General features: G+C 54.6%; 9 protein-coding genes across 9 annotated transcripts; 2 read left to right on the forward strand and 7 right to left on the reverse strand.

Annotated features, from left to right (window-relative positions):
* Positions 1-945: 945 nt before the first annotated feature.
* K452DRAFT_308531 (uncharacterized protein) lies at positions 946-2646 on the reverse strand (the record flags this gene model as incomplete). Its single annotated transcript, XM_033543164.1, has 1 exon — positions 946-2646. The coding sequence occupies one exon, from the start codon at positions 2644-2646 to the stop codon at positions 946-948; it is 1701 nt and encodes a 566-aa protein (XP_033397857.1).
* Positions 2647-3052: 406 nt separating this feature from the next.
* Positions 3053-4174, reverse strand: K452DRAFT_27292 (uncharacterized protein). The gene has a single exon (XM_033539117.1). The coding sequence runs from the start codon at positions 4027-4029 to the stop codon at positions 3220-3222; it is 810 nt and encodes a 269-aa protein (XP_033397858.1). The 5' UTR covers positions 4030-4174; the 3' UTR covers positions 3053-3219.
* A 722-nt stretch (positions 4175-4896) lies between these two features.
* Positions 4897-5425, forward strand: K452DRAFT_298140 (uncharacterized protein; the record flags this gene model as incomplete). Its single annotated transcript, XM_033542091.1, has 5 exons — positions 4897-4932; positions 4990-5002; positions 5055-5138; positions 5203-5249; positions 5339-5425. 5 exons carry the CDS (start codon positions 4897-4899, stop codon positions 5423-5425), a joined length of 267 nt encoding a protein of 88 aa, XP_033397859.1.
* Positions 5426-8127: 2702 nt separating this feature from the next.
* On the forward strand, positions 8128-9312 carry K452DRAFT_227203 (glycoside hydrolase family 43 protein; the record flags this gene model as incomplete). The annotated part of the gene is made up of 3 exons (XM_033536884.1): positions 8128-8460; positions 8529-8685; positions 8774-9312. 3 exons carry the CDS (start codon positions 8128-8130, stop codon positions 9310-9312), a joined length of 1029 nt encoding a protein of 342 aa, XP_033397860.1.
* A 401-nt stretch (positions 9313-9713) lies between these two features.
* Positions 9714-10271, reverse strand: K452DRAFT_287367 (uncharacterized protein; the record flags this gene model as incomplete). The annotated part of the gene is made up of 1 exon (XM_033540460.1): positions 9714-10271. Exon 1 carries the CDS (start codon positions 10167-10169, stop codon positions 9717-9719), a length of 453 nt encoding a protein of 150 aa, XP_033397861.1. The 5' UTR covers positions 10170-10271.
* A 423-nt stretch (positions 10272-10694) lies between these two features.
* K452DRAFT_287368 (uncharacterized protein) lies at positions 10695-12832 on the reverse strand. Its single transcript, XM_033540461.1, has 3 exons — positions 12698-12832; positions 11385-12639; positions 10695-11331 (listed from the first exon to the last, which is right to left on the reverse strand). Exons 1-3 carry the CDS (start codon positions 12798-12800, stop codon positions 10782-10784), a joined length of 1908 nt encoding a protein of 635 aa, XP_033397862.1. The 5' UTR covers positions 12801-12832; the 3' UTR covers positions 10695-10781.
* A 774-nt stretch (positions 12833-13606) lies between these two features.
* Positions 13607-14274, reverse strand: K452DRAFT_27400 (uncharacterized protein). The gene has a single exon (XM_033539172.1). It carries the CDS (start codon positions 14203-14205, stop codon positions 13798-13800), a length of 408 nt encoding a protein of 135 aa, XP_033397863.1. The 5' UTR covers positions 14206-14274; the 3' UTR covers positions 13607-13797.
* Positions 14275-15661: 1387 nt separating this feature from the next.
* Positions 15662-16525, reverse strand: K452DRAFT_287369 (uncharacterized protein). The gene is made up of 3 exons (XM_033540462.1): positions 16390-16525; positions 16145-16278; positions 15662-16021 (listed from the first exon to the last, which is right to left on the reverse strand). The coding sequence occupies exons 1-3, from the start codon at positions 16486-16488 to the stop codon at positions 15967-15969; spliced, it is 288 nt and encodes a 95-aa protein (XP_033397864.1). The 5' UTR covers positions 16489-16525; the 3' UTR covers positions 15662-15966.
* A 1786-nt stretch (positions 16526-18311) lies between these two features.
* K452DRAFT_287371 (uncharacterized protein) lies at positions 18312-22593 on the reverse strand. The gene is made up of 5 exons (XM_033540463.1): positions 22324-22593; positions 21972-22264; positions 19980-21723; positions 18607-19904; positions 18312-18465 (listed from the first exon to the last, which is right to left on the reverse strand). The coding sequence occupies exons 1-5, from the start codon at positions 22466-22468 to the stop codon at positions 18361-18363; spliced, it is 3585 nt and encodes a 1194-aa protein (XP_033397865.1). The 5' UTR covers positions 22469-22593; the 3' UTR covers positions 18312-18360.
* Between the last annotated feature and the right edge of the window lie 30 nt (positions 22594-22623).

Here is a 22623-nt window from a genome sequence, read left to right on the forward strand (position 1 = left end):
TTTTTCCTTTCCTTTCCTTTCCCTTCGGATTTAATCGTCGCGCGCGCGGCTTTAACCCGCCCTACCTACCGCCGGTACGTACGGGTACGTCGCGGACTTGGGCAAGAGCTCCGAACTCCGGACGGCGGGCGATGCGGAGGCTTTCCTTCCCTCTTTGGTCCCGTTGCCCGCTGCCCGCTGCCCCCCGCTGCCCGCACTTGGGCCCGCGATGTTCACCATGGGTATCTCGGGCACTCCGGTACCGAGCGAGCGAGCTGCGATGACTCGTTGCCCTTCCCGCTATCTATCGTTGTGACGACTCGTGCGAGTGCGATTACCACGTATGTGACGTCGCTGAGAGATGGCAGTGTGGACGGAGGGGCCTGCCTGCTCCACGCCTCTATACCTCTCCCAGCACCCGCGGAGGCTGATCCGCTATCTTTAAAACCGATCCTCGCAGGGCATTGACTTAAGGTATGGATATGGCGCCAGGCACGAACATGTTTGGCGAGCTTGAATCATTAACATTATGTATTAACTCGTATAGGCTATCTTTGAACTTCCCAAACTTTCCTCAACAGAGTAAAATGGGGTACGCGTCCTGGCCAGCAAGAAGCAAGGAATTGAAGCACCAAGTGTTAAAAAAAAAGCCGCAACATCGACGATCGTGAATGGAACAGAAGAGGCGAAAATCGTCGATGGAAAAATCAAGGAACCCAAGTCCCAAAAAAAGGCAAACCCCAGAAGACGCACCCCCGCACAAATGATAACTCCACCCAGATGCATGTCCTCCATAGTACTGACATCAGCGGCTGGCGCACAGCACCGCACGCGTAAGCCAGCAGTAGATCGTTGCGGCGTCCTCTTTCTTTTCCCTTTTCCTCATCTTCATCTTCCTCTCACCCTTCACCCTTCTTCCTCTTCTCTCTATTACGCTCGCTCATCATCTACTCAGACTGAAACGGATCAACAGCGCTTGCCGTACTGCCGCCACAGGTTGCCCTTGACGGGCCGTCGCATCTCAGCCAGGTAGTCCTGGAAGGACCAGCCAGGCTGCCACTCGATCTTACGGCGGCCCATGTCGACCTTGACCGAGTTGCGGCGCTGGTGCTGCTTGTTGGCCTTTGGCGAGGGCGCGGCGAAGTATGTCTGCTCGAGCAGCTTGTCGACGTCGTCGGACGTAAAGGGCGCGTCGACGGCGGGCGTTGTGCACGTCGATGCGACGCTGGTGCGGCGCTGCTGCGAAGACGAGACCTGTTCCAAGCTCAAGTCAGCCCTCTGGCTGCTGCTGATGGCGTCCGGCGAGGAGGCTGGGTTACCAGAGAGATGCTCTTGTTGCGGGCGCGAGATCGCAGCATACGGCCTGCTCTCATAGCCATTTTGGATGAAGTGGTGTTGGCGGTGGTGATGAAAGTCGTAGTAGGGACTGTAGTAGTCGAGGTCGAGGTGCCGCTGATGCTGCTGATGGTGCTCGAGGGCTCCTAATGAAGGGTTTTTACACGTAGGCAGCGGGTCGATCGTGAGTTGGACACGTCGCTCGTCGTGGAGCTCGTCAGAAGCGGAGCCTGGCGGATTAGGCAGGTCGTGTGGATGATGAGTTGTATTTTCGGGTGATGACTGCAGGAGCTGAGAGAGGCGGTGTTCGTCTTCCGGCGAGTTGAGCAGCGGACCAAGGAGAGCACGAAGGTTGTCGTCCAGAAGAGGACTCAGCGCAACACTGGGGCTAGGCTGCAGAAAAGTCTCCTCAGCGCCGGGCCTGGGAGAGTAGGGATCCGTCGGCTGTTGACATTTTTGATGAGACTCAGGCGTCGGGGCTGACTCTGGGCTTGAGCTTGTCCTGATCGCCGAAAAGGGGGTGGGGCTGTGCCTTTCTACTGGCTGTCGCGGTCGTCCCGAGACACAGGTCTGACCCGACGGACAGGTTTGAGATTGCCTTACTCCTGGCCCTACGGACGATGATGATGTCGAGAGCGACGGGAACGCTGCTGATTGCCGAGAGTTTATCGCCTCCTGCCCCTCCTTCTCTGATGATGATGATGATGCTGCTGCTGCTGCTGAGTCGTCGTCGCTCCTTCCACTACTGCTGCATCCTGCGGCCCGCGCCTCGTCCGCGTCGCCACCCGCCGCCGACGCCCTCGCTCGCGCCACCAATTTGAGACACGTCGAATCGTATCGCCGCCTGCATTGTGCGCATCGACCCCGAGCAAAATCTACCAGCGACGCCTGTGCGAGATCCATTGTCTTTGCTCCCCGCCGGAGCGTTACCCGGCGGCGCGACTCGCCTGCCACGATAATCGGATCGCCGCACCGGCAAATGTAGCAGAACGTCTCCTGGCCGCCGTTATTGAGATTGGCACACGCCTGTGCCTTGTCGTGAAAGATCTTCTGCATCTCGTCGCTGTCATCGTCGCAGCTGACGTCGCATTCTTGACACGCCGTGTGCGTGCACGCCCGGCACTCTACCCACTGGTGATGCCACGCCCTCGCCTCGTGGAGAAAGGCCTGCTGATACCCGCACAAGCAGCAAATCCACCTCGTCATAGCCAGTCGTGCGCGCAGCCCGAGTTCCGCGTCGTTGAAGTTTCGTATGATCCGATTGCCGGAATTCGATAGCTTGTTCCTTAGCTTCCTGTAATTTGGGACGTATCTCCATTTGAATGACGGCATGCCGACCAAGCCGAGATGTCGTGATCCGTCTGCTGTTGTCCGGTCAGGTGCTGCTACGTTATTTATTGCCCTTCCGTGGGGTGACAAGACGCAGATATACAGCTGAGAGTCTGACTTTTGACCAGGTATCACCATGGAGCTGTTTCTCCACTGAGTACCAACGCCGACACGATGGTGCTCCAAGACAACGAGCTTATCCAGACTTGATGACTTTCTTTGAGCACTACAACACGGGGCCATACATCTTGGAAATCGCTTGCCAGGACCATTTACCGTATTGCTTCTTATACCATGTCGACAGGCGATTGCTTGGGAGAGACCGCAATACAGTATGTGCCGACCCACTAATTGCCGTTTCTGGCGGGGTGCCCCACGGATGACTTGCGAGCGTACCAGCGACCAAATCCATCCTCAACACCAAGCTCTGGTTATCTTCTGGCCGGTCGATTATGGTCTAGATGCTTCCCGTAGGGAGAAACATCAGCCCCTTAAGCCGATGCATTTCTTTCGTGGTCAACCTTCCTCGGTGTGATGTTTCACCACCAGGGTTGGAGATTGCACCGCCAGGTTGTCTCAAGCCCATGCTTTGGACACGGCTTGTTTTGAACCCGACCATGTATCAAGGTCTAAAGCGGATATGTTTGAGGTAACAGGACATCTTCCGACCGAGGCGAAAAACTTCTTTGTCCTGTGGTCTTCGTCGGGATACCTGGATGAAATGTTCCGAAAAACAATCGCAATGTCTCGCCCGCATTGTGGCCTCCATGTCTCTGGAGAGTTACTCTGTGGCTGTGCGGGAGTCATTGGAGGTGCGGCGAGCGGTGAACTTGGGGATGCCGCGGTGATCTTAGACCTCGTCTCAGCTGCACGGAATAGGAAATTGGCTTTGCGTTGCTTGCTCCCTACAGACTTCTGGTGTTCGTAGTGCGTCCACGGATCCCGAGCAGCTGTGAACCGGAGACAGCGGTCATAACAGAAGTGTTCGCAATAGGAGCATTGCGTATTCTCGTAGTTAATGTACAGCTCTTTATCCGTGGGATCGATTAGGGGCCACGGCGTGCTGGGCAGTACCTCTTCAACACTGCCGCACTGGCAGCAAAAGAAGCCCCATCTTGTGTCTTGCCGAGACTTGGCCGTCGTGCGATGGAGTAGGAGTTGAGTGGGTCTGATGAGACGCGTCTTGATTTCGCATTTAAAACATATGAAGTTCCTGCATTTGGAGCAAGAGATTTCATCGTGATCGAGCGTTCTTTGAGGGCTGAGCGAGGAGGCCGTGCCGCACTTGCAGCATATGAAATGGGCCTCCTGGACTTGTTGGCTAACACAATAGTCTGAGTATTTGTCTGGCTGTTTCATGATTGAAAGGAATAGTGGTGATGCCATCTTAGGAATGTTTAAACGCACTTCATGTGCTGAGGGAGTAGCAGATGATAATACGAAAACAGAAGACGATGGAGCAAGCAAGCATCTTGCGAGAATGATGGACGACGTAATATAGTATTGGTTTGCTTGTCCCTCGTAGCTCGATCATGGTCAAGTGAGGTTATTAGTGCCAGGCTAACTTCATTTGCCTGTCTTCACGCAATCTCTACCATTCTTTCAAAGACAAATCGATTGACCCGTTGAAGATTGCTTCACTGTGCTATTTGTTATTGGAAACATTTGGAAAGCCTGTCAGACAGTGGCAGGTATCCTCCGTCGACTGCTGAACGTGCGAGCGCTGTTCTGACCGTCTCGCAAGTTGGCTACTGTCTTTGCGACATCGTCGATGTAGAATGGTAATTCGTGCCTTACCCCACTACGGCTCCCTGAATAGGTCACGAGGCCAAGGGTAAAGCGGTTCATCCTGAGTTAGCGGGAGTTCTGACCAAACAGAAAGCTTGTCGGAGTGTTTCGTCAACCTAGGAAACTGCCATGGCTTGCTCAATCGAATCGAATCGACCTTGCTTACGACTGTCTCGTCAGACGCAGGTCATACCATCGAGATCTCAACTTCAGAACGACAGAGCATTAGTAAGGGGAAACCATCGGGACCACTCAACAAGCTTGGCAGAACAGGCTCCAAGTTCTTGTTGGGTTTAAGAGAGGGTTGAAGTGAGGCGGTGGTGTTTGACACGTGCCTGCGCCCTCGCTCGGCTACGTCAAGACCCCCGCCAGTTGCCAAACGCCGCTGCCTGGAGAAGCATCAACGCCAGATATCCCACACCACTTTTCTCAAATCCTCAAATCAAATATCCTTCAAGACCCACTATGCCTACGCCATTAGATCGCTTGACCCAGTCAAGAGTGAGTTTCGAGTGCTTTCTGTCGTTCGTGCCAGGCCATTCTAACCATCACAACTAGGGGTCGTTTTTTGGTACTACATCCCAGAAATGCCCTTCCTAGGATTGTCTTCTGACACCCGCAAGCCTTTACTGGCATTGTAACAGCTGCAGCTGCGTGGATGATATGGGGGAACGACATGTTCCCAGCTGAACCGGACCCGACTGGCGGTACTTCTCCAACACGTTCTGTCAAGCGAGCAATGCAAAGAGCCCAGCTGACCGTCCGACTTAGATCCCGATGCATGGACAGTCACTGAGCTGCGCCGATGGCTGAACAAGGTAAGTGGTTGTCCGCCGAGTCCCTGCCTTTACCTCCGCATTCCGGGGCCGTGCATGACAAGAACCTTTGCGAGTTAACCATGTTGTAGCGCAACCTTCATCCAGCCGACTCGTTGACTAGAGACGAGCTTGTAGAGCGCGTTAAGGCAAACATGCGTCCTCCTCCGAGAGCATGATGCTGAAATCGAAAAGCAAAGTCTCAGATACCCCTGTCTGTACCCTAGTCCTATAAGCAACCTTCGCTAGAAATCTGTCTATCGCATTCACACGTTGTTTCTCTCTTGCCGAAGTTCCGTTTCTAGTGGCAAACAAAAAACGGGTATGCCATTCACCGCGATATTCAACTGACGGATGCCACATGATGGGCCTTTGAGATCGCAGACAGCGTCACACAACGCAGGCCCTCGTACGTTTGTGGCGTGTTTTCGCGTGCCACAGGAACCGGTTGGATCCGTGATGGTCACGATCCAGCAGTGACACCTGCTATCGGCGGTCTAGACGTCCTTCTGCGTCAATCTCATGCCAGAACGTGGAAAAGACATTGCATTTGGTGGTACTAAAAGAGCACGATGCTGTTGCGGATGATGCGCCTGGCCGCGATGGGTCGTGGCCTATGGGGCAACTCAAGCAATGGGCAGATGACGGCTTCTTGCATCACTGGAATCCAAAACGGCATCAATCAACGTCCCATCTCTATGAGGCTGCGCTTGGTCCACCATATGGCCTAATTAGTCCACCGTACGGGCCACGACAATTGCTCCTTTCATCAACGGCCTCCCCTCAATGGTATGAACACACGATCGAGGTCCTAATGAGCAGGTTTACGCCTTTAATCTGAGGCAAATCCCACTTGAATCTCTTACATCGAATTAAGGATGCCCATATCATGGGAAAAAGTCACTTTGCCGTGTAAAAGGGGTACTACTTTCTCAAAGCAGATTCTTTAATCTTTTTTTGCGAAAAGTCAATCTGTTTCCGAGATCCGTTTCGATCTCAGAAGGCGATCCATCTCAGCAGTATCCGTGCATAGTTCCGGCCAGACCCCTTTCTTTTTTTCAGTTCCTTGACTTTCAAGGGCTTTGGGATCCGCAAATTCCCGGGCTGACTGTCCCAGGAGGAGGACGGATAATCTGAATCATTCCTCCTGAATTCCATTCCTTTGGCGAACAATAATCATTGACCCCGAGGAAAGGGCTCGCCTCACTTTATTGACGCTGTTCCTTTAGCGAGATCATCATCTGGATCTAATGACGGCATGCGGGTTAGCACCAAGTCCAAAGAATAGTCCATCTTGCAAAGCTTTTGTGAGTATTGCCTTGGAATACTATACATCTTCTATACTATGGTCGGAGAGGGGAGGTCTTGATATAATTTACATGCTCTCATGAGCTGTATACCTAACTACGAATGTAGCTTCTAGATCTATCTAAGAAGTAACCTGTAGGGGGCATTATAAAAACACTGCAACCATACATACAATGCTCCTATAAGTAAGTTAATTTTTAAGATTCAGAGCGACACGATATGCTTTCGTTTCCACGAAATATCATACACTACGGGGATGAATAACGTCAACCTTTACAACTGTAGTACGCAAAAACAGGATCTTCGAATAGTAGTAACGGCATAAAGAACCTTTCTAGGCTTTCTTCCTAAAGATTAATTATTCGTAAGACTCGTGGCTTCAAGAGCGACACTGTAGTTTTGTAAGTAAGTGTTCTTTAAGGGGAATCAATATTGTTGAAGAGCTTACTTCGAGCTAAATAAAACAACATCGACCTTGACTGATTGTCATCTTTACCTAATTCAGAGCCTGGTAAGAATATCCATGCATGGCTTATCAGAAGGTTCGTCACTGAGATAAGCAGTCTTCTTTCAATGTAAATCATCTGCATGGTTGGTCCAGTTGACTCATCGGGGTTCAGCGAGTGCTCTACAACTTCCTTTTAAAGGCTAGCTCACTCAATCTCTGCCATCTGCTTTCAATTTACTTAATGTCGACGTTCTCCAGTTGCCGAGCAAAAAGAACATGCAGGTTACATTCTGACCTGCATTAGTTTAAAGGACTTATTAGTATTGCCGTAAGCTGTACTCCGTATAAGCGGCTGGACGGGAAATGCTATTTTAAAGCATTCTTGGACGTCACATCAAGAGCATGAAGAGGATTCAGCCGCACACATCCTTGTTTCGGATCGCGTTCCTAGCTCCCGCTCGAAAATCAGGAAGAGCGGAGCTGCCGAACCGGTTCCCCGCAATTACCTATAAGCCACAGTGCACAGACAGAAGAAATCGGAAGGGGGTAGGTAGGTTTTGTGGCCCAAGGGTCTTCGATTGTGTTTGTTTATTCGGCAGTACGAAGCGGCATTTGAGCAGAAGCTGTCACTGTCAGGCATGGACATGAGAAGAAGAAAAGAAAAACCCATCCATCATCAGGCCCCACTCGCGCCGTCCAAGCCGACGTGGCCAAGTTCTAGGCGCAGTGTTAATAATACGAGTATGGGGCACGAGGACCCGCACTACGCGCAGACTTACTTGCCCGGCTAATCACCTACAGCAGATTCCTCCAATCACAGCCCGCGACGACTATTCTAATAGCACGGAAGCGAGAAGCGGCTGTAGGCAGTATCGTCTGATCTCGTGACTCCATGCTGACCAGGCATCCACAGCATAGATGAAAACCCCCACCGGACCCGTCCATTGTGCCTAAATAACAGCGGGACGGGGGCGAGGGGGGCAGCGCCTGCGCAGACGTCATCGCAGCGAGCAACGGATCTTAAAACTGAGGGAGGAGGAGGAGGAGGTGGAAGATGTGTGCGATTTACCTACTCGTTGCCCTCGCTCTTTCGGCTCCAAGGCAGCCATGGAAGCGATCAAGAGCATGTTCCTCAGCGCGCTGTTTCTTCTCTGCGAGGCGGCGCTTGCGCATCCGCCCCAATCGCTCGATTTCAGCGGTGCTTCTGTCTCCCGGCGCGCGGATTCTAGCCTCGTCGGCTACCTGGGCGTGTTCTTCCTCGGCGCGGACCCAGATGTCTACTTTTACTTGAGCGAGGGCAACGACCCGCTCGCGTTCTCGGCGCTGAATGGTGGCGAGCCGGTCATTGAGCCGACGCTGGGGACGAAAGGGGTCAGAGATCCGGCTGTGGTGGCTGGTGGTGGAGATGAGGCCGGCAGGAAGTGGTATATTGTCGGGACGGATCTGGATATTTCTAAGGTTCGTACATGGTTTTCTGAATGGGATTCTGTATAGCTGGCGTAAGGCTCTGAACTGATTTGTGGCAGACGACCTGGGACGCCGCGCAGCGGACCGGCTCGCGAGGCATCTTCGTCTGGGAGAGCAGCGACCTAGTAAACTGGAGCGAAGAACGGCTGGTCGAAGTCGAAGACTCCACCGCCGGCATGGTATGGGCGCCGGAAGCGATCTGGGACTCGGACAAAGGTATGTACAATACAGCAGGCTCCCCATTTCACACGCACTCTTCTCGCCAGACAGACAGCAGCTAACGCGCGCCCCCCACCACCATTAGGCCAATACCTCGTGCACTGGGCCTCGGCCTTCTACGCCAGCACCGACAGCGCGCACAGCAGCACCGCCAGCGCGATCAAGATCCGCTACGCGCACACGTCCGACTTCCGCGCCTTCTCTGCCCCGCAGACCTACATCGACAACGCCCCCGCCAGCACCATCGACCTGACCTTCCTGCCCCTCGGCACCAACGCGTACGCGCGCTTCCTCAAGAACGAGACCGCCAAGACCGTCTACCAGGAAGTGTCTGCGGACGGGCTGTTTGGGACCTGGACGCGGCCCGGCGGCCCCGACGCTGTCATTCAGACCCAGGTTGAGGGCCCGGCTGTGTACTGGGATAATGAGGTCGAGGGAAAGGCGCATTTGCTGCTGGATTATTATGGCGGCGATGGGTACGCCCCATTTGAGAGTAAGGATGTCAAGGGTGCTGCTTGGGCGGCCAGTCAGGGCGCGGATGCGTTTCCGCCTGGTCTGAGGCATGGCGCTGTGCTCGGCGTGAATCAGACCATTTTCGATGCGCTGAGGCAGACGTACGGTTAAGCTTGTTTTCTTTTTGCTGGGGGAGTTCCTGTTTCGGGGGCCTCTGTCCGGCGCGGCGGGCGGCAAACGGACGGCGTCCCCGGCCGCCTGTGCCGTGGATCAATCAAGGTTCTATATTTATCATTCACGCACTCTCTCTTTGGACTGATTCACTGGCGATCATGCAATGTTGTTGACAGGTCAAGAGTGTGGTATTTCGTCTCTCTCTCACTCTCTCTGCGGGCCTTTTCTATGCCGCGCAGTTAAAACAGCCAACTGCAGGTGGGAGAATAAGAAGAGCCCCAAAAAGCCAAAAACTCCTCCCAATGCCGTTGCGCCGTAACAATGACCTCCCATCCGACCCAGTGAATCCAATCCCACAGATAGAAAGAACCAAACTCGTCAAATCATACAAAAAAGGCCGCTTAATGCGCCATAGCCTTGAACGCGCGCTCAATGCAAGTATCGCAGCCAACCTCGTCGTACTCGGAGTTCTTGCACGTGCAGAAGACGCCGTTGGCATAGTCCTGCAGGGCCTGGATCTCCTCGGCCTGGTTGATGACCTGGTTCTCCTCCTGGAGCTCGACAGAGGGGTTTTCCATGGCAGCGAGGGCCTTCTCGAGGCACGAGATGCAGCCGACTTCGTCGTAGGGCGAGTCCTCGCAGTCGCAGACGACGCCCGTGATCGAGACGTTGGAGTCCTTGCGCTTGGGGACCGTGATGGCGGGGACCGAGGGTTTCGCCGCCGAGGAGGCGCCGGATTGCGTTGGCGCTGCTGCTGCGGGGGCGGAGAAGGTGGAGGCTGACGAGAGGTGTGGTGCGAAGAGGTGACGACTGTGGAGAGCGTCGCTGGGTTGCTGGGCGAGGAGCATAGGCATGTTGGTAGATGGTTTGGTTGCTCTGAAAGTAGACTAGTGGAGTGGATTGTTTGCTTGTGTTTGTTGTTCTGAGGCTGTTGATGATGATGATGATGATGCTTGATGAATTGCTGGAGAATACAGGCTGAAAAGCATTGCGCTTCTTATATCACGATATCTTCTGGGGCACTCTTCTGTGTGGCGCGGCCAAGGAAAGGCGGCCAAAGGGGGGCGGGTGATGGATCGGTGTCGCAAGCACGAGAGATGTCACACCACCAAGGGATCGATTCGGAAGCGGCGTCAATCTGACACCGGTCAGGAACAGGCTCATTTCACACACATCTCGCGGTGGTGGTTCGAGATCTGATTGCCAAGTGCAGGTTTTTGCAGGCGCCGGCGCACCGCGTCGGGTCAAATCGCTGCGTCTTGTCGCGAACGTCGCAACGTCGAACATAGCCCAGAAAATGTCGCGGACGTTTTACTGCCGCATCACGTCAGTTGGCCCTCGCCACCACGCACATGATGGCCTTGTACACTTTTGCTCTCATCAAACTCTGCCTTTCTGTTCCGTGGGGTTTTCGGGCCCCTGTTTCAGCCCTTCCAATTCGCTTATCTGAACAGCTGGCTAGCTGCCTAGCTGATTGTGATGCTGACGATCTTGATGTCTTCTACCGGCTTCTCCTTGTACACGCGCGCGTTCTCGATGCCGTGGATGACATCTAGACCTTGCACCGCACGCCCGAATATCGTGTGCTTGTTGTCCAGCCACTCCGTTTTCGCAGTCGTAATAAAAAACTGCGATCCATTGGTTCCAGGTCCCGCATTCGCCATGCTGACTGTGTAAGGCTTGTCGTGCTTGAGCGTCGAAAACTCGTCCTCAAACTCCCTACCCCAGATGCTCTCGCCACCCGTTCCATCGCCCAAAGGATCGCCGGTCTGGATCATGAACTTGCGTATTACACGATGGAAGATGATGCCATTGTAGTAGCCGTTCTTCGAGTGTGTGACAAAGTTCTCAACAGCCTTCGGCGCCGCCTCAGGGAACAGGCGGATATGGATGTCGCCGTAAGTTGTATGGATAATTGCGGACGTGCCCATTTCTGCCTGCTTGGCTTCGGCCTGCTTACGCTTATCGACGTTGCGCGGCTTCTCATTCTGCACGTCACGCTCCGTCTTGTTGTATCTATATAGGTGTCAGTATGCCGTGAGAGCGGGGTAACTTTAAAGACAACGTACTCTTGTTCGTTTGTGAACATGTAAAACCTCACTTTACCCGATCCCGTCGCTACAAGCATGGCATCTCGTTGCTCCGCCTCCTGAAGCAACGGGTTTTCACTCGCAGCCATCTCTACAGTCACGACGCCCTTCTTCTCGGGCTGCCCTTGGTACAGTGTCATGTTGAGCGCCCTGAAAGGCTCTTCCTTGCCGTAGAGCTTGACAACCCGGTTGGTCAAGGTGTTGATGACTTTGCTGCCCATAATGGAGCCATAGATTATGAAGTTGCCGGTCTCGTCGAAAATGACATTGATCCGGTTGCGTATTGCTGGATTCTCGAGTTCCCGCTCTACAGCCAATCTCCGGCCGAACTCGACGTCTTCAAACCTCTGCAGCGCGGTGCCAGCCTGCTGCATGTCGGTGATGGTCGCGATTGACTCGTCGTAAGTGCGGTAGAGCTTGCCGGTGGCGAAATCGAAAACACGCACTTTCCGGTCCGGAAACGAGAAAGTCGCGAACTGGTGTCCCGTGGGCGACATGGTGATGGAGCTGGGCACGGATTTGGCCTTCTTGAACTCGAAGAGATTGGTAGAGCTCTTCATACCCCAAACATTGTCAGGCTTGTCATAGCTGCCGCTTGGTTTCCAGTATTCCAGCATACCACCCTCGTCGCACGACACGACGCAGTCGTACTCGTTGTTGAAGGACATTAGGGAAACCGGGCTGCGGTGAAGGCCGTTGATTGTATGTATCGGTTGTTGGTTCTCTCCTCTGCCATCGTATATCCGGATCGACTTTTCGGTTTCCAGCGACACAGCCAGCAGAGGCAAAGAGGCGCCCCGGCTGTGGACCCAGCAGACGCACTTGGGGGTAGCCTCCAACGACAACATTGCCAGCAAGTCGAACGTGATGACGTCAAATATCTTGACGCTATTGTCTGCTCCAGCCGTCGCGAAACTCCTGCCATCCGCACTCACACTGACACTCTTGACCTCTCCATTGTGCGCGCGGAACTCCTTCACAAACTCGATTCCTCCGCTGGTCTTCTTCCAAAACTTAACGACTCCGTCCACGGAAGTTGTAATCAGGAAATCGGTCAACGGCGTGAAGGTGTTGAAGCACAGCTGCTCCCTGTGCATCAATGACTTGGTGTACCGGGTGCCTTTGGGGAGCGCGGCAATGTAGAGCTTCTCGTAAGGCAGCTTTCTGCGCTTCTTCCTGGGTACGGCGGAAGGAAGGGCTGGTCCGAAGTCGTCATCATCATCGGAAGAGGTATCTACTCAAATTTTGTTAGCGGAGGTGTCTTGATGGTGAAAGCTTGGGTCTCTGGTTACCTTCATCTTGAGCTGCTGGCGCATTGCCGTTGCGCTCTTCCTCCTTCGTTTCGGAGTACGACCGTTTCCTTGCGCGAGGCGACCCTGGACCGGCGGCACTCATGATGCTTCCTGTGGAGATTCGGGAGTGGGGTTGGTTGAAAGATCCTGGAAGGCATGTCGATGCGCAAATGCTCCGCAAGCTTAAGCTCACGAAATGGCAATCTTATCTGATCCGATCTTCCCAGTACCTACCCGGCGCCAGCTGACCCACATCTTCTACACAACAAAAATGTACCGCATTTAGGACTGTATCTTACTTTATCTTAGCGAATGAATATATCCCTACCAAGGGCCTGGGCACATATTCGGGGTCCTGTGTTGTTGTCATGTCAGCGTACCCAAACCGAACCATAGATGGATAAATCGTGGCCGATTTGGGACTACACAAACACCTTCACGTAGATCTGAAAATAGTTTTTTCGTAATGAGATTGTGGCTTCTTCGTACTGACATTGAAGACGATCTTTGCAGGTCTCTTGAGTGCTTTTCTGATATCAAAAATTGGTGTTAGGTGTAGGCCCAGATCTCTCTTCGTCATGCCATGTTAAAGGTAAAGGTGACTATTCGGGTCAATCCTCCACAACCACCCGCGATTCTGTTTCCCCATGAAGTTCCCAGAAGTGACATAGGTTAGCACGTGCATATACCTTGTTGCCAAGTGTCTGCAAGTCGAGTCGACCACGTAACCTATCAGTGTTCAAACAATCGTGAACAACCTTTGTTGCCTTCCAATGACGATTTTAGAATGACTCTCCAATATTTGCCCCCAAGGTACCACTTGGTCAGCACACCCTCGCCACGCAGATCTACACTTCTTTTTCCATAATGGCTACGATATATGCCTCTTCTACACTTCACAATCAAGATCCCTTTGCACACAAACAAGCTTGCAGCCTCACCGACAATAGTAGCAAACTCTCCATGGCCACCTCACAGCTCCGTGACATGAGAGCCGCGCCAACGCTAATCTGCCAGCATGGCATTGTCATGCCAGGTGACAAGGTGTATGATGGAGCACTGCTCTCACAAAAAGATATATAAGTACCACGGCTCTGCGCTCAGAAAAAGATATCCTCACCAACAACCTCTACTACTCGACACACTCTAACAAACATACAATCACTCACGAACACACCCTCATACACACACCAACCCCCGCTCACAAACCACACAACTAAACCCAACCCTATACAACCGTCAAGATGTGCTACACATCCATCGTCACCTTCTACACATGCGGACATACCTCTTTCCACAACGTCCGCCAGCACGGCCGGGCCTGCCGTAGAAACCAGGACCCGGGATGCGCAGACATCCTCCCCACCGTGCACGAGACGCCTTCTCCCCGCATGTGCTCTGCCTGCATAGAGGCGGAGCGCCAGCGTCGGTTGCAGGAGCAGGCCCGGCAGAACCAGCAGGGCTACGACCCGGGCCATCAGGGCAATGGCCCGTACCATGGCTACCATCCGCACTACTTCTATTGAATTTGCGGTTGAATGTGTGCTCAAATGAGCGCTCAATCGGATCGACTTTCTTCTATGGACAGGCGCTTGACTGAGCGCTGGAGTGGAGTGCCTGAGAAGGCATTGTGGATTGGAGCAACATGATGACGACGATGATAACGGCCGCCTGCCTTTTAAAATATGGAGTTGCGGATCTGAATGACTAGGTGCTAAATCCTAGTACTCAGCTTGGGGGAGTTTACGGTTCTGGGTTCTGGATATACCCCTGGTTGTCTCTTTCTTTCTCCTTCGATGCATGCATGCCGGTATCATTGCATGCACTATACCCTAGTCCTTTTCTCTTCATATCTTTTCTTCTTCTTCGGTTGTTCCTTTTCTTTTACTTCTGTTTGATTTGAAATACCCTAGCACCTTCTTCTGGTCTTCCAGAACAAGGAGTTTTTACTTGTCTGCTTCTCTGACACAGAAGGAGCCTTGGTTTTCTTTGGATATACCCTACTCCCTTCTCTAAATCCCCCTAACAAGGCGTTTATACTTCCATGCTTCCCCAACACGGAGGCATTCGGTCCATCAGAATGACAGTAGGTAGCTGGCCAGCGGTTAGGGGCCTTCATACGGACCTATCTCATTAAACAAACTGGAAACCAGACCTTCAAATTACATCGCAGCACCAGGTACCTTGTGAACGTATGCTCAGTTAGTTGATCCCGACATTAACTACGCCATGTGTATGTAACTCGGAATAGTCGTGCACGTCTCAGTGACTGTTTTTAGAGTGTAATTATTCATTAGACACGCACCCTACATAACTATCAGCAGTCAACACCACACTCCCCACCATTACCGCGCCCAATCTCATCCAGCCCAGCAACAGCGCCGACAACAGCGGCCCCAACCACAACTCACCACAACTCCAAGATCCAGCACAGCAGCCAACCAACGCCCCGTCCTCGTCCGCGTACACGACGTCACTGCCAGCCTTGCACGTACTCTACGCCGTCTCGCCAAAGTAGCGGATAACCCAGGTCAGTCGCGAAACCACCGCTGCCTCCGACGCTTCCTCAGCTCGTCAGCGCATGCTTCGCGAGTATTGATCTCGCGCGCCTCGCCCGCTGCGGCACGGCCAGAGAGCGAAAGGTGGTGTTGATGAACGATGGCCAGCTGCCAGGATGTCGCTCTCGGAGGCAGATGGCAGGGACAGGGGTGGTGTGGCAGAGGCAGGCGGTGAGCAGAATGCGGGGAGGCTGCACCAGCGCCCAAAGCGGCTAGCCGGGCGAGCATGTCAGCGTCATCACTCCAACCCAGCCATGACGGAATACGGAAGCTACTCCTATCATGCATAGGCACACGCGGACAGATTCAAGACTGTCCACCGAAAATACAGGATACCTGCTTACCTAGGTAGGTACAGTACTGTAACAGGCATTGAGGAAGGACTGCGCTTTCATTGAGCTCTGCTACATACACAGCGAGGAAAACTACCAAGGTAAGAGTCTCGAGGATCGGAGCCAGAATACACTCATCGTAGCCGTCTGGGGGACAATCGCAAGCAAACCACCAACGCCGTTCGTTCATTCCTTAGGAGCAGGAGTGCGCTGCCATGCAATCCCTATCATATCATACAGCAGGGGCATCGTCGTCAATCTCATCTTCGTGGCTGCGCGTGTGCGTGTTTTTGCGTTGCATTCCCCACAACAACAACAACAACAACAACAACACCAAACAACAACATCAACGCCAACAACGCCCACAGCCAAAGGCAGTTTACTTCGTGCCGCTGGAGCTCTGATCAGGGGAGGTAGCGGAGCCCCGGGTGTAGCTGTTATTATCGCGTCAGCCACTGCCCACACATATACACACCCACACCGACATACAGCTCGCTCAAACGACGCTGGTGAGGGGGTGTGAAGAAGGGACAGCGAAGAAATAGGACTCGACTCACTTCTGCCACATCTGGCCCAGGAAGCCGGGCTTGCGGTTCTGGTCCGAGAAGCTGGCGCGGCTAGCCGACGTGCGCTCGTTGTTGGGGTCGCGCTTGGCGGCCGTGAGGTTGGCGAAGCGTTCGGAGCCCGAGGACTACATTACTTCAAGTCAGCACATGAGCGTTGTTGGAGCCAGACACCAAAACACTAGACCACGTGGGCCGGTGTGTGTGAAGTGCGTGACTAAGGTGTGCACAGTACGTACGCGTCTGCGCTCCGTGGGCTTCGGGTTCGGGTCCGTCATGTTGTTGGCCTGGTGGGGGAGCTTGGAACCGCGGAGGAGGTCGTTGAAGGTGTCGGGCATTGGGGATGGTGACGACGAGGGGGAGACGTCGAGGTGGTAGGTAGGCAGGTAGGTAGGATGGATAGTGGCAGTAGTAAGAGGTAGGAGGGTAGGCGTAGACACTCTTTCTCAGGAAAGAGCAACTCAAGTCAGGTCGATAGTAGTCGCCGTAGTCTTAGCAGTAGTCATAGATAGACAGCGAGGCAGAGAGACAAGCAGACAGACAAGAAACCGACCCAACCGCCCTTTATAAACGTGCGACCGACCACAGGCCCAGCATAGCAAGCATCCCACGAACCGACCAACCAGCGCGCACCCCGAGGGCGATGACGCCCTCCCCCCATCCCCGTCCTACCCCGCCCTAGCAGCAGCCGACCTACGCAATCGGCGCCCAATCGAGCGACCCCAGGCCCCAGGACCCCAGCTAAAAAGCTAAGCCACGCCTCCGCATTCCTCTAGCCCCGTTAGAGCAATGAGCGCGCGCATCGGGCTGGGGTCCGATGTCCGAGTGTGCGAGTAAGAGCGAGAGATCGTGAGAGCGACACAGAGAAAGAGAGACAAAGAGAGAGAGAGAGAGAGAGAGACCCCCTCCGTACGAAGTAGAGCACTGTACTCCCAGGCGCAGCTGCACGCCTTGCTCGGCCGAGTAAGTACTCTACAGTAGGTAACGCGGCGCGCTGATCAGCTACTCCGTACCTTCTGCTTGCGGCAGCTCCCCCAATCTACCCATGAACCCTATCCCAGCACAGCGGCCCGTCGTTCCCCCACCGACCCCAACACCAACTGCGACGCTTCGTACGAGTACCTAGTTGGACGCGTACACTCACTCACCAACCACTCCCACGACCAAAACAGCTTACAAATGCTCCCTCCTATCAACGCATCTCGTCTGCTCCTAGCCAGCCCCTCGCATCCTAGGTCGTCGGATTTGTAAGTAATCTTAGCTTGTATCGCGCTTCCGTCGCCGCCGATGCCACCAGTGAATGGAAGCCTCGCTCGCTCGCACGAGGGAAAGAGAGACAGACAGGCAAGGATAAGCTTCACCTCCCACCCACTTGCACGAGAGCGGAAAGATGCTACGGAGTAGGTAGACAGGAACAGGAACAGGAACGGAAGCCTCCCGTTCCCATCCCATTCCAACCAATCCAACCAATCCAAACCACAACCATCCAAACAGCTCACACCATCGCACCACCAGTGCCTGAGAATAGATTGTCATGCTATGCACGTGAAACACACACACACACACACACACACACACACACACACACACACACACACACACACACACACACGCCATTCAAGTCAAATCAGGTTGAGTATTTTATCATCATCATAGGTAGGTAGGACCTAAGTTTATCTCTAGGAAACGAAGATGTAGAAGAAGAAGGAAAGAAGAAGGGGAAAAAGAAAAGGGAAAAAAGAAAGGAAAAAGAAACAGCAAACATCATAGCCATAGTCCATCCATCATCGCAGCACACAGGTTTCAGATCCAGCCCACCTACCTACTTAGAGTAGAGTAAGTAAGTAGGTAAGGTGTGCCGACCGACAAGAGCGCAACGTCATCGCGCATGCAGACGCCCGAGGTGCGTTCCCTGCACTCCACTTTCACGTCCAGCATCGCATGCGCATGCGGATCCCACATCCCACATCCCACGTCCCACGGCCCCATCGACCCATCACAGGCGGCCTAACCTAGTAGCGGGCAGGCAGGCAGGCACCTTCCTTCCCCGCGTTTTTGTCTCCATAGGTAAGTGTCATACCCACCCATACACACACACGCACACACGCATGCATGCACGCATGGCAAATGCCCAATCAAAACGCACAGCAGCAGCAGCAGCAGCAGCAGCAGCCAAGCAGCCGCTTTTTCTGTTTTACTCGAGAGAGCCCTTACTTGACAATCTTGCAGATCAAGTCTTGGGCGCCCAGCGACTCGCCCTCGTGCACCATCAGCGAGCCAATCTTGCCCGAGTGCGGCGCCGAGATGACCATTTCCTGTTGCAGACATGTGTGGTTAGCACATGTTCTTTTAATTCGAAACACCCAATGTGCATGCATGCATGGGGATGCATAGTCCGCCATGCAAGCTTTCAGAAACATCATCATCATCATCAGCAGCAGCAGCAAGTGACTTACCATCTTCATAGCGCTGAGCACAGCAATCGGGTCGCCCTTCTGGACATCGCTGCCGTCATGGACGCGCACCTCGACCACCACGCCCGCCATCGGGCAGCCGACCTGGCTCGTATCCGTCGAGTCAGCCTTGGGGCGGCTCTTATTCTCGACGGCGGCGTGCTGGTCGTCGACCGTGACCTGGCGCACCTCGCCGTTCATCTCGTAGAAGACCTCGCGCTGGCCCGTCTGCTCGCTGAGCGGGCCAATGGCCAGCAGCTTCAGGATCAGCACCTTGCCCTTCTCCAGCTCGACGTGGAACTCCTCGCCGATCTCGGGCTTGGCCAGGAAGAAGCGCGTCGGCAGCACCGACAGGTCGCCGTACTTCATCGTCCACTTCTTGTAGTCCTCAAACACCTTCGGGTACATGACGTAAGACGCCACGTCCGTCTCGGTCGCGCCGCCAAACTTCTCCTTAAGCTCCCTCTTGACCTTGACAAAGTCGACGGGCTCGAGGTAGAGACCAGGGCGCTTGTCCATCTTGCGGCGGTCACGGAGGGCGTGCGTGCGCAGGGGCTCGGGGAAGCCGCCGTACGGCTGGCCCATGAGACCCTCGAAGAATTCCAGCACAGAGCTGGGGAAGTCGAGCTCCTGGGCCTTCTTGAGGACATCGTCGTAGGTAAGGTTGTTAGACACCATGAATTGCGCCAAGTCACCGACGACCTTGGAAGTAGGCGTGACCTTGACAATATCGCCCAGAATGTCGTTGGCCTCCTCGTACGCCTTCTTGGTCTGAGCCCACTGCTCGCCAAGACCCTGCTGGGAAGCTTGGAAGATGAGGTTGGTGAGCTGACCACCAGGGATCTCGTGCTCGTAGACCTCGGGGTCAGGACCAGTCAGATGGGCCTCGAAGGGAGAGTACATCAGACGGAGCTGCGCCCAGTAGCTGTCGAGGTGGCGGATGACATGGCCGTCAAGGCCGGGGTCGTGGGGTCCACCCTCGAGCGAGGCCAGCAATGCACCAATGCTGGGCTGAGAGGTCATGCCGGACAAGCTGTCAATAGCAGCGTCAACTGCATCAGCACCCGCCTGCGCGCAGGCAACCATAGAAGCAACACCAGTACCCGCCGAGTCGTGGGTGTGGACGTGGATGGGAAGGTCGGGGTACTTCTCCCTAATAGCGCCGATGAGAATCGTAGCAGCCCTAGGCTTGAGAACACCGGCCATATCCTTGATACCAAGGACATGCGCACCCATCTTGACGATCTTGTCGACAAGATCCATGTAGTACTCGAAGTTGTACTTCTTCTTGGGGTTAAGCACTGTTATCAAAGTCAGTATTGAACGTATCATGGAAGGCAACATCAGATGATGGGCCAGTTGAAAAATCAACTTACTATCACCGCTGTAGCACATGGTTCCCTCGGCAACACCGCCAGCCTTAAGGACGGCCTTGACACCAACCTCAAGCTGGTCAATATCGTTCAAGGCGTCAAAGACACGGAAGATATCGACACCGTTCTTCTTCGCCTGGTCGACGAAGTGGTCAATGGCGTTGTCTGGAAGCGAGGAGTACGCAACACCGTTCGCGCCACGCAGAAGCATCTGGAAGGGGATGTTGGGGACGAGCTTCCTCATCCTCCTCAGCCTCTCCCAGGGGTCCTCGTACAGGAAGCGCATCGCCACATCGAAGGTAGCACCACCCCAGCATTCCAGCGCCCAAGCGTTGGAGTAGGCGTGGGACGTCTCCTTGGCGATGTTGAGCATGTCGACGGTTCTGACTCTGGTCGCAAGCAGAGACTGGTGCGCATCACGCCAGGTGGTGTCCATGACGAGACAGCCCTGGTTGGCACGCACAGCCTTAGCGAATCCTTCGGGGCCCTGCTCGAGAATGACGCTTCTCCAGCCCTTTGCGCAAGGCTCAGAGCAGTCGAGGGCCTTGCCATCCTGCGTGTGGAGGGTGGGGATGACGACGTCGCTCTTGAACTTGGGCTCGCCGATCTGGCCCTTGATTTGACTTCCGTTGACCGCGAGGTCACCAAGGTAGGACAGCAGCTTCTGAGCACGGTTCGCGCTACCAACCAGGGCGAACAACTCAGGGGTATCGTCGATGAAAGTAGTCCAGCAAGTGCCCTCGATGAAAGTGGGGTGGGTGAGAAGGGAAGACAAGAAGGGAATGTTGGTCTTGACACCGCGGATACGGAACTCGACCAAAGCACGAATCATCTTTCTCCTAGCGATTTCGTATGTTGAGCCATGGCAAGTGCACTTGACCAACATACTGTCGTAGTGAGGAGTAATAACGGCGCCGGCGAAACCGTTGCCACCATCAAGACGGACACCGTTACCACCGGCAGAGCGGTACACCTCAATCTTACCCGTATCAGGAGCGAAGCCCTTGGCGGGGTCCTCGGTGGTGATACGGCACTGAATAGCAAAGCCGCGAGTAGAAATGCGATCCTGGGTCAGACCAAGCTGAGCCAGTGATGCGCCAGCGGCAATCTGGATCTGGGCAGCAACGATATCGATGCCGGTGATTTCTTCAGTGATGGTGTGCTCGACCTGGATACGAGGGTTGATCTCAATGAAGTAGTAGCGGTTCTGCTGGTCGACCAGGAATTCCGCAGTACCAGCATTGCGGTAGTTGACAGACTTGGCCAGCTTGACAGCATCAGCGAGGATGGCGTCGCGCGTCTCCTGGGGAAGGTCCTTGGCAGGGGCAAGCTCGACGACCTTCTGGTGACGACGCTGGACGGAGCAATCACGCTCAAACAGGTGGACCACATTTCCATGGTTGTCACCCAGCAGCTGCACCTCAATGTGCTTGGGCTTGTCGAGGAAGCGCTCGACGAAGACGGTGCCGTTACCAAAGGCAGTCTTCGCCTCAGAAGTGGCGCGTTCAAACGACTCCTTCAGCGACGCCGGGTCGCGCACCACTCGCATACCACGGCCACCACCGCCAAAGGCGGCCTTGATGATGACCGGGAAGCCATACTCGTCGGTGAAGGACTTGACCTCTTCGTAAGTCTCGACGGGGCCCGGCGTGCCCGGTACGACGGGAACCTTGCACTCAATGGCGAGCTTCCTAGCGGAGACCTTGTCGCCAAGGGAATCGATAGTATGGGGGGTAGGACCGACCCACTGCACAAGTTCTCCCGTCAGCTTTTGCTACCCGATATCGCCCAGCCACGACCAAGACCATGTGCCCATATTAGTGCCCACAATTGCGCAGATTTGCGCAGTGTTGGGGTGGCTTGGCGAGCGGTGCCGAGACATGGCGGTCGTCCGCCTGCCATGTCCGGTGAGCCAGCTCCGCCCGGAGCCCCGCGCTAGCGCCGAGGGGCACTCGTGGCAGTCCATGACCGAATTCGGGGGGGGGGAACACTCACAATCAAACCCGCCTTCTCCACGTTGCGCGCAAACTCGGCGTTCTCGGACAAGAAACCGTAACCGGGGTGAATCATGTTGACTCCGTGCTCCAGCGCAATCTTGACAATCTCTTCGCCGGCCAGATATGCGCCGACGGGCGTGTACTGCCCTCTCTTGCCGATGACATAGGCCTCGTCGGCCTTTTGCCTGTGCATGCTGAGCCGGTCCTCATAACTGTAGACGGCGACGGTGTGGAGCGACAGTTCGTGCGCGGTACGGAAGATGCGGATGGGGATCTCGCCTCTGTTCGCGACTGCGGGGCATCAGTGAGCGGGCGTGCGGGACAAAGAGAGCTTCAGGGCCACGCCTCACCCAGAATCTTCTTCAGCTGCATGATGGAGCTGTTGGCGCGCAGCCGCCTGTGGACCGAGTTCCTGGTGTCAATGTGCTCCTCATCGTGCTCCTCGATGGTGGTGGCGCCCTGGCTGGTGCCCTTGTCGGTCATAACGTCCGTCATGGTGGGCGGATGTGAAGACGGGAAACGAAGAGATGAGGGACAAGAGAGAAGAAGGGAGAAGGGACTGTGAGATGGAAAGAGGACGGCGGGCGGCTAAGTTGGTTTTGACGTGCGAGGGGCAGCACGGCTGGCGGGATGTGAGTAAAGCTTGAAGC

The sequence above is a fragment of the Aplosporella prunicola genome, assembly GCF_010093885.1.
Source record: "Aplosporella prunicola CBS 121167 unplaced genomic scaffold K452scaffold_12, whole genome shotgun sequence".
NCBI lineage: Eukaryota > Fungi > Ascomycota > Dothideomycetes > Botryosphaeriales > Aplosporellaceae > Aplosporella > Aplosporella prunicola.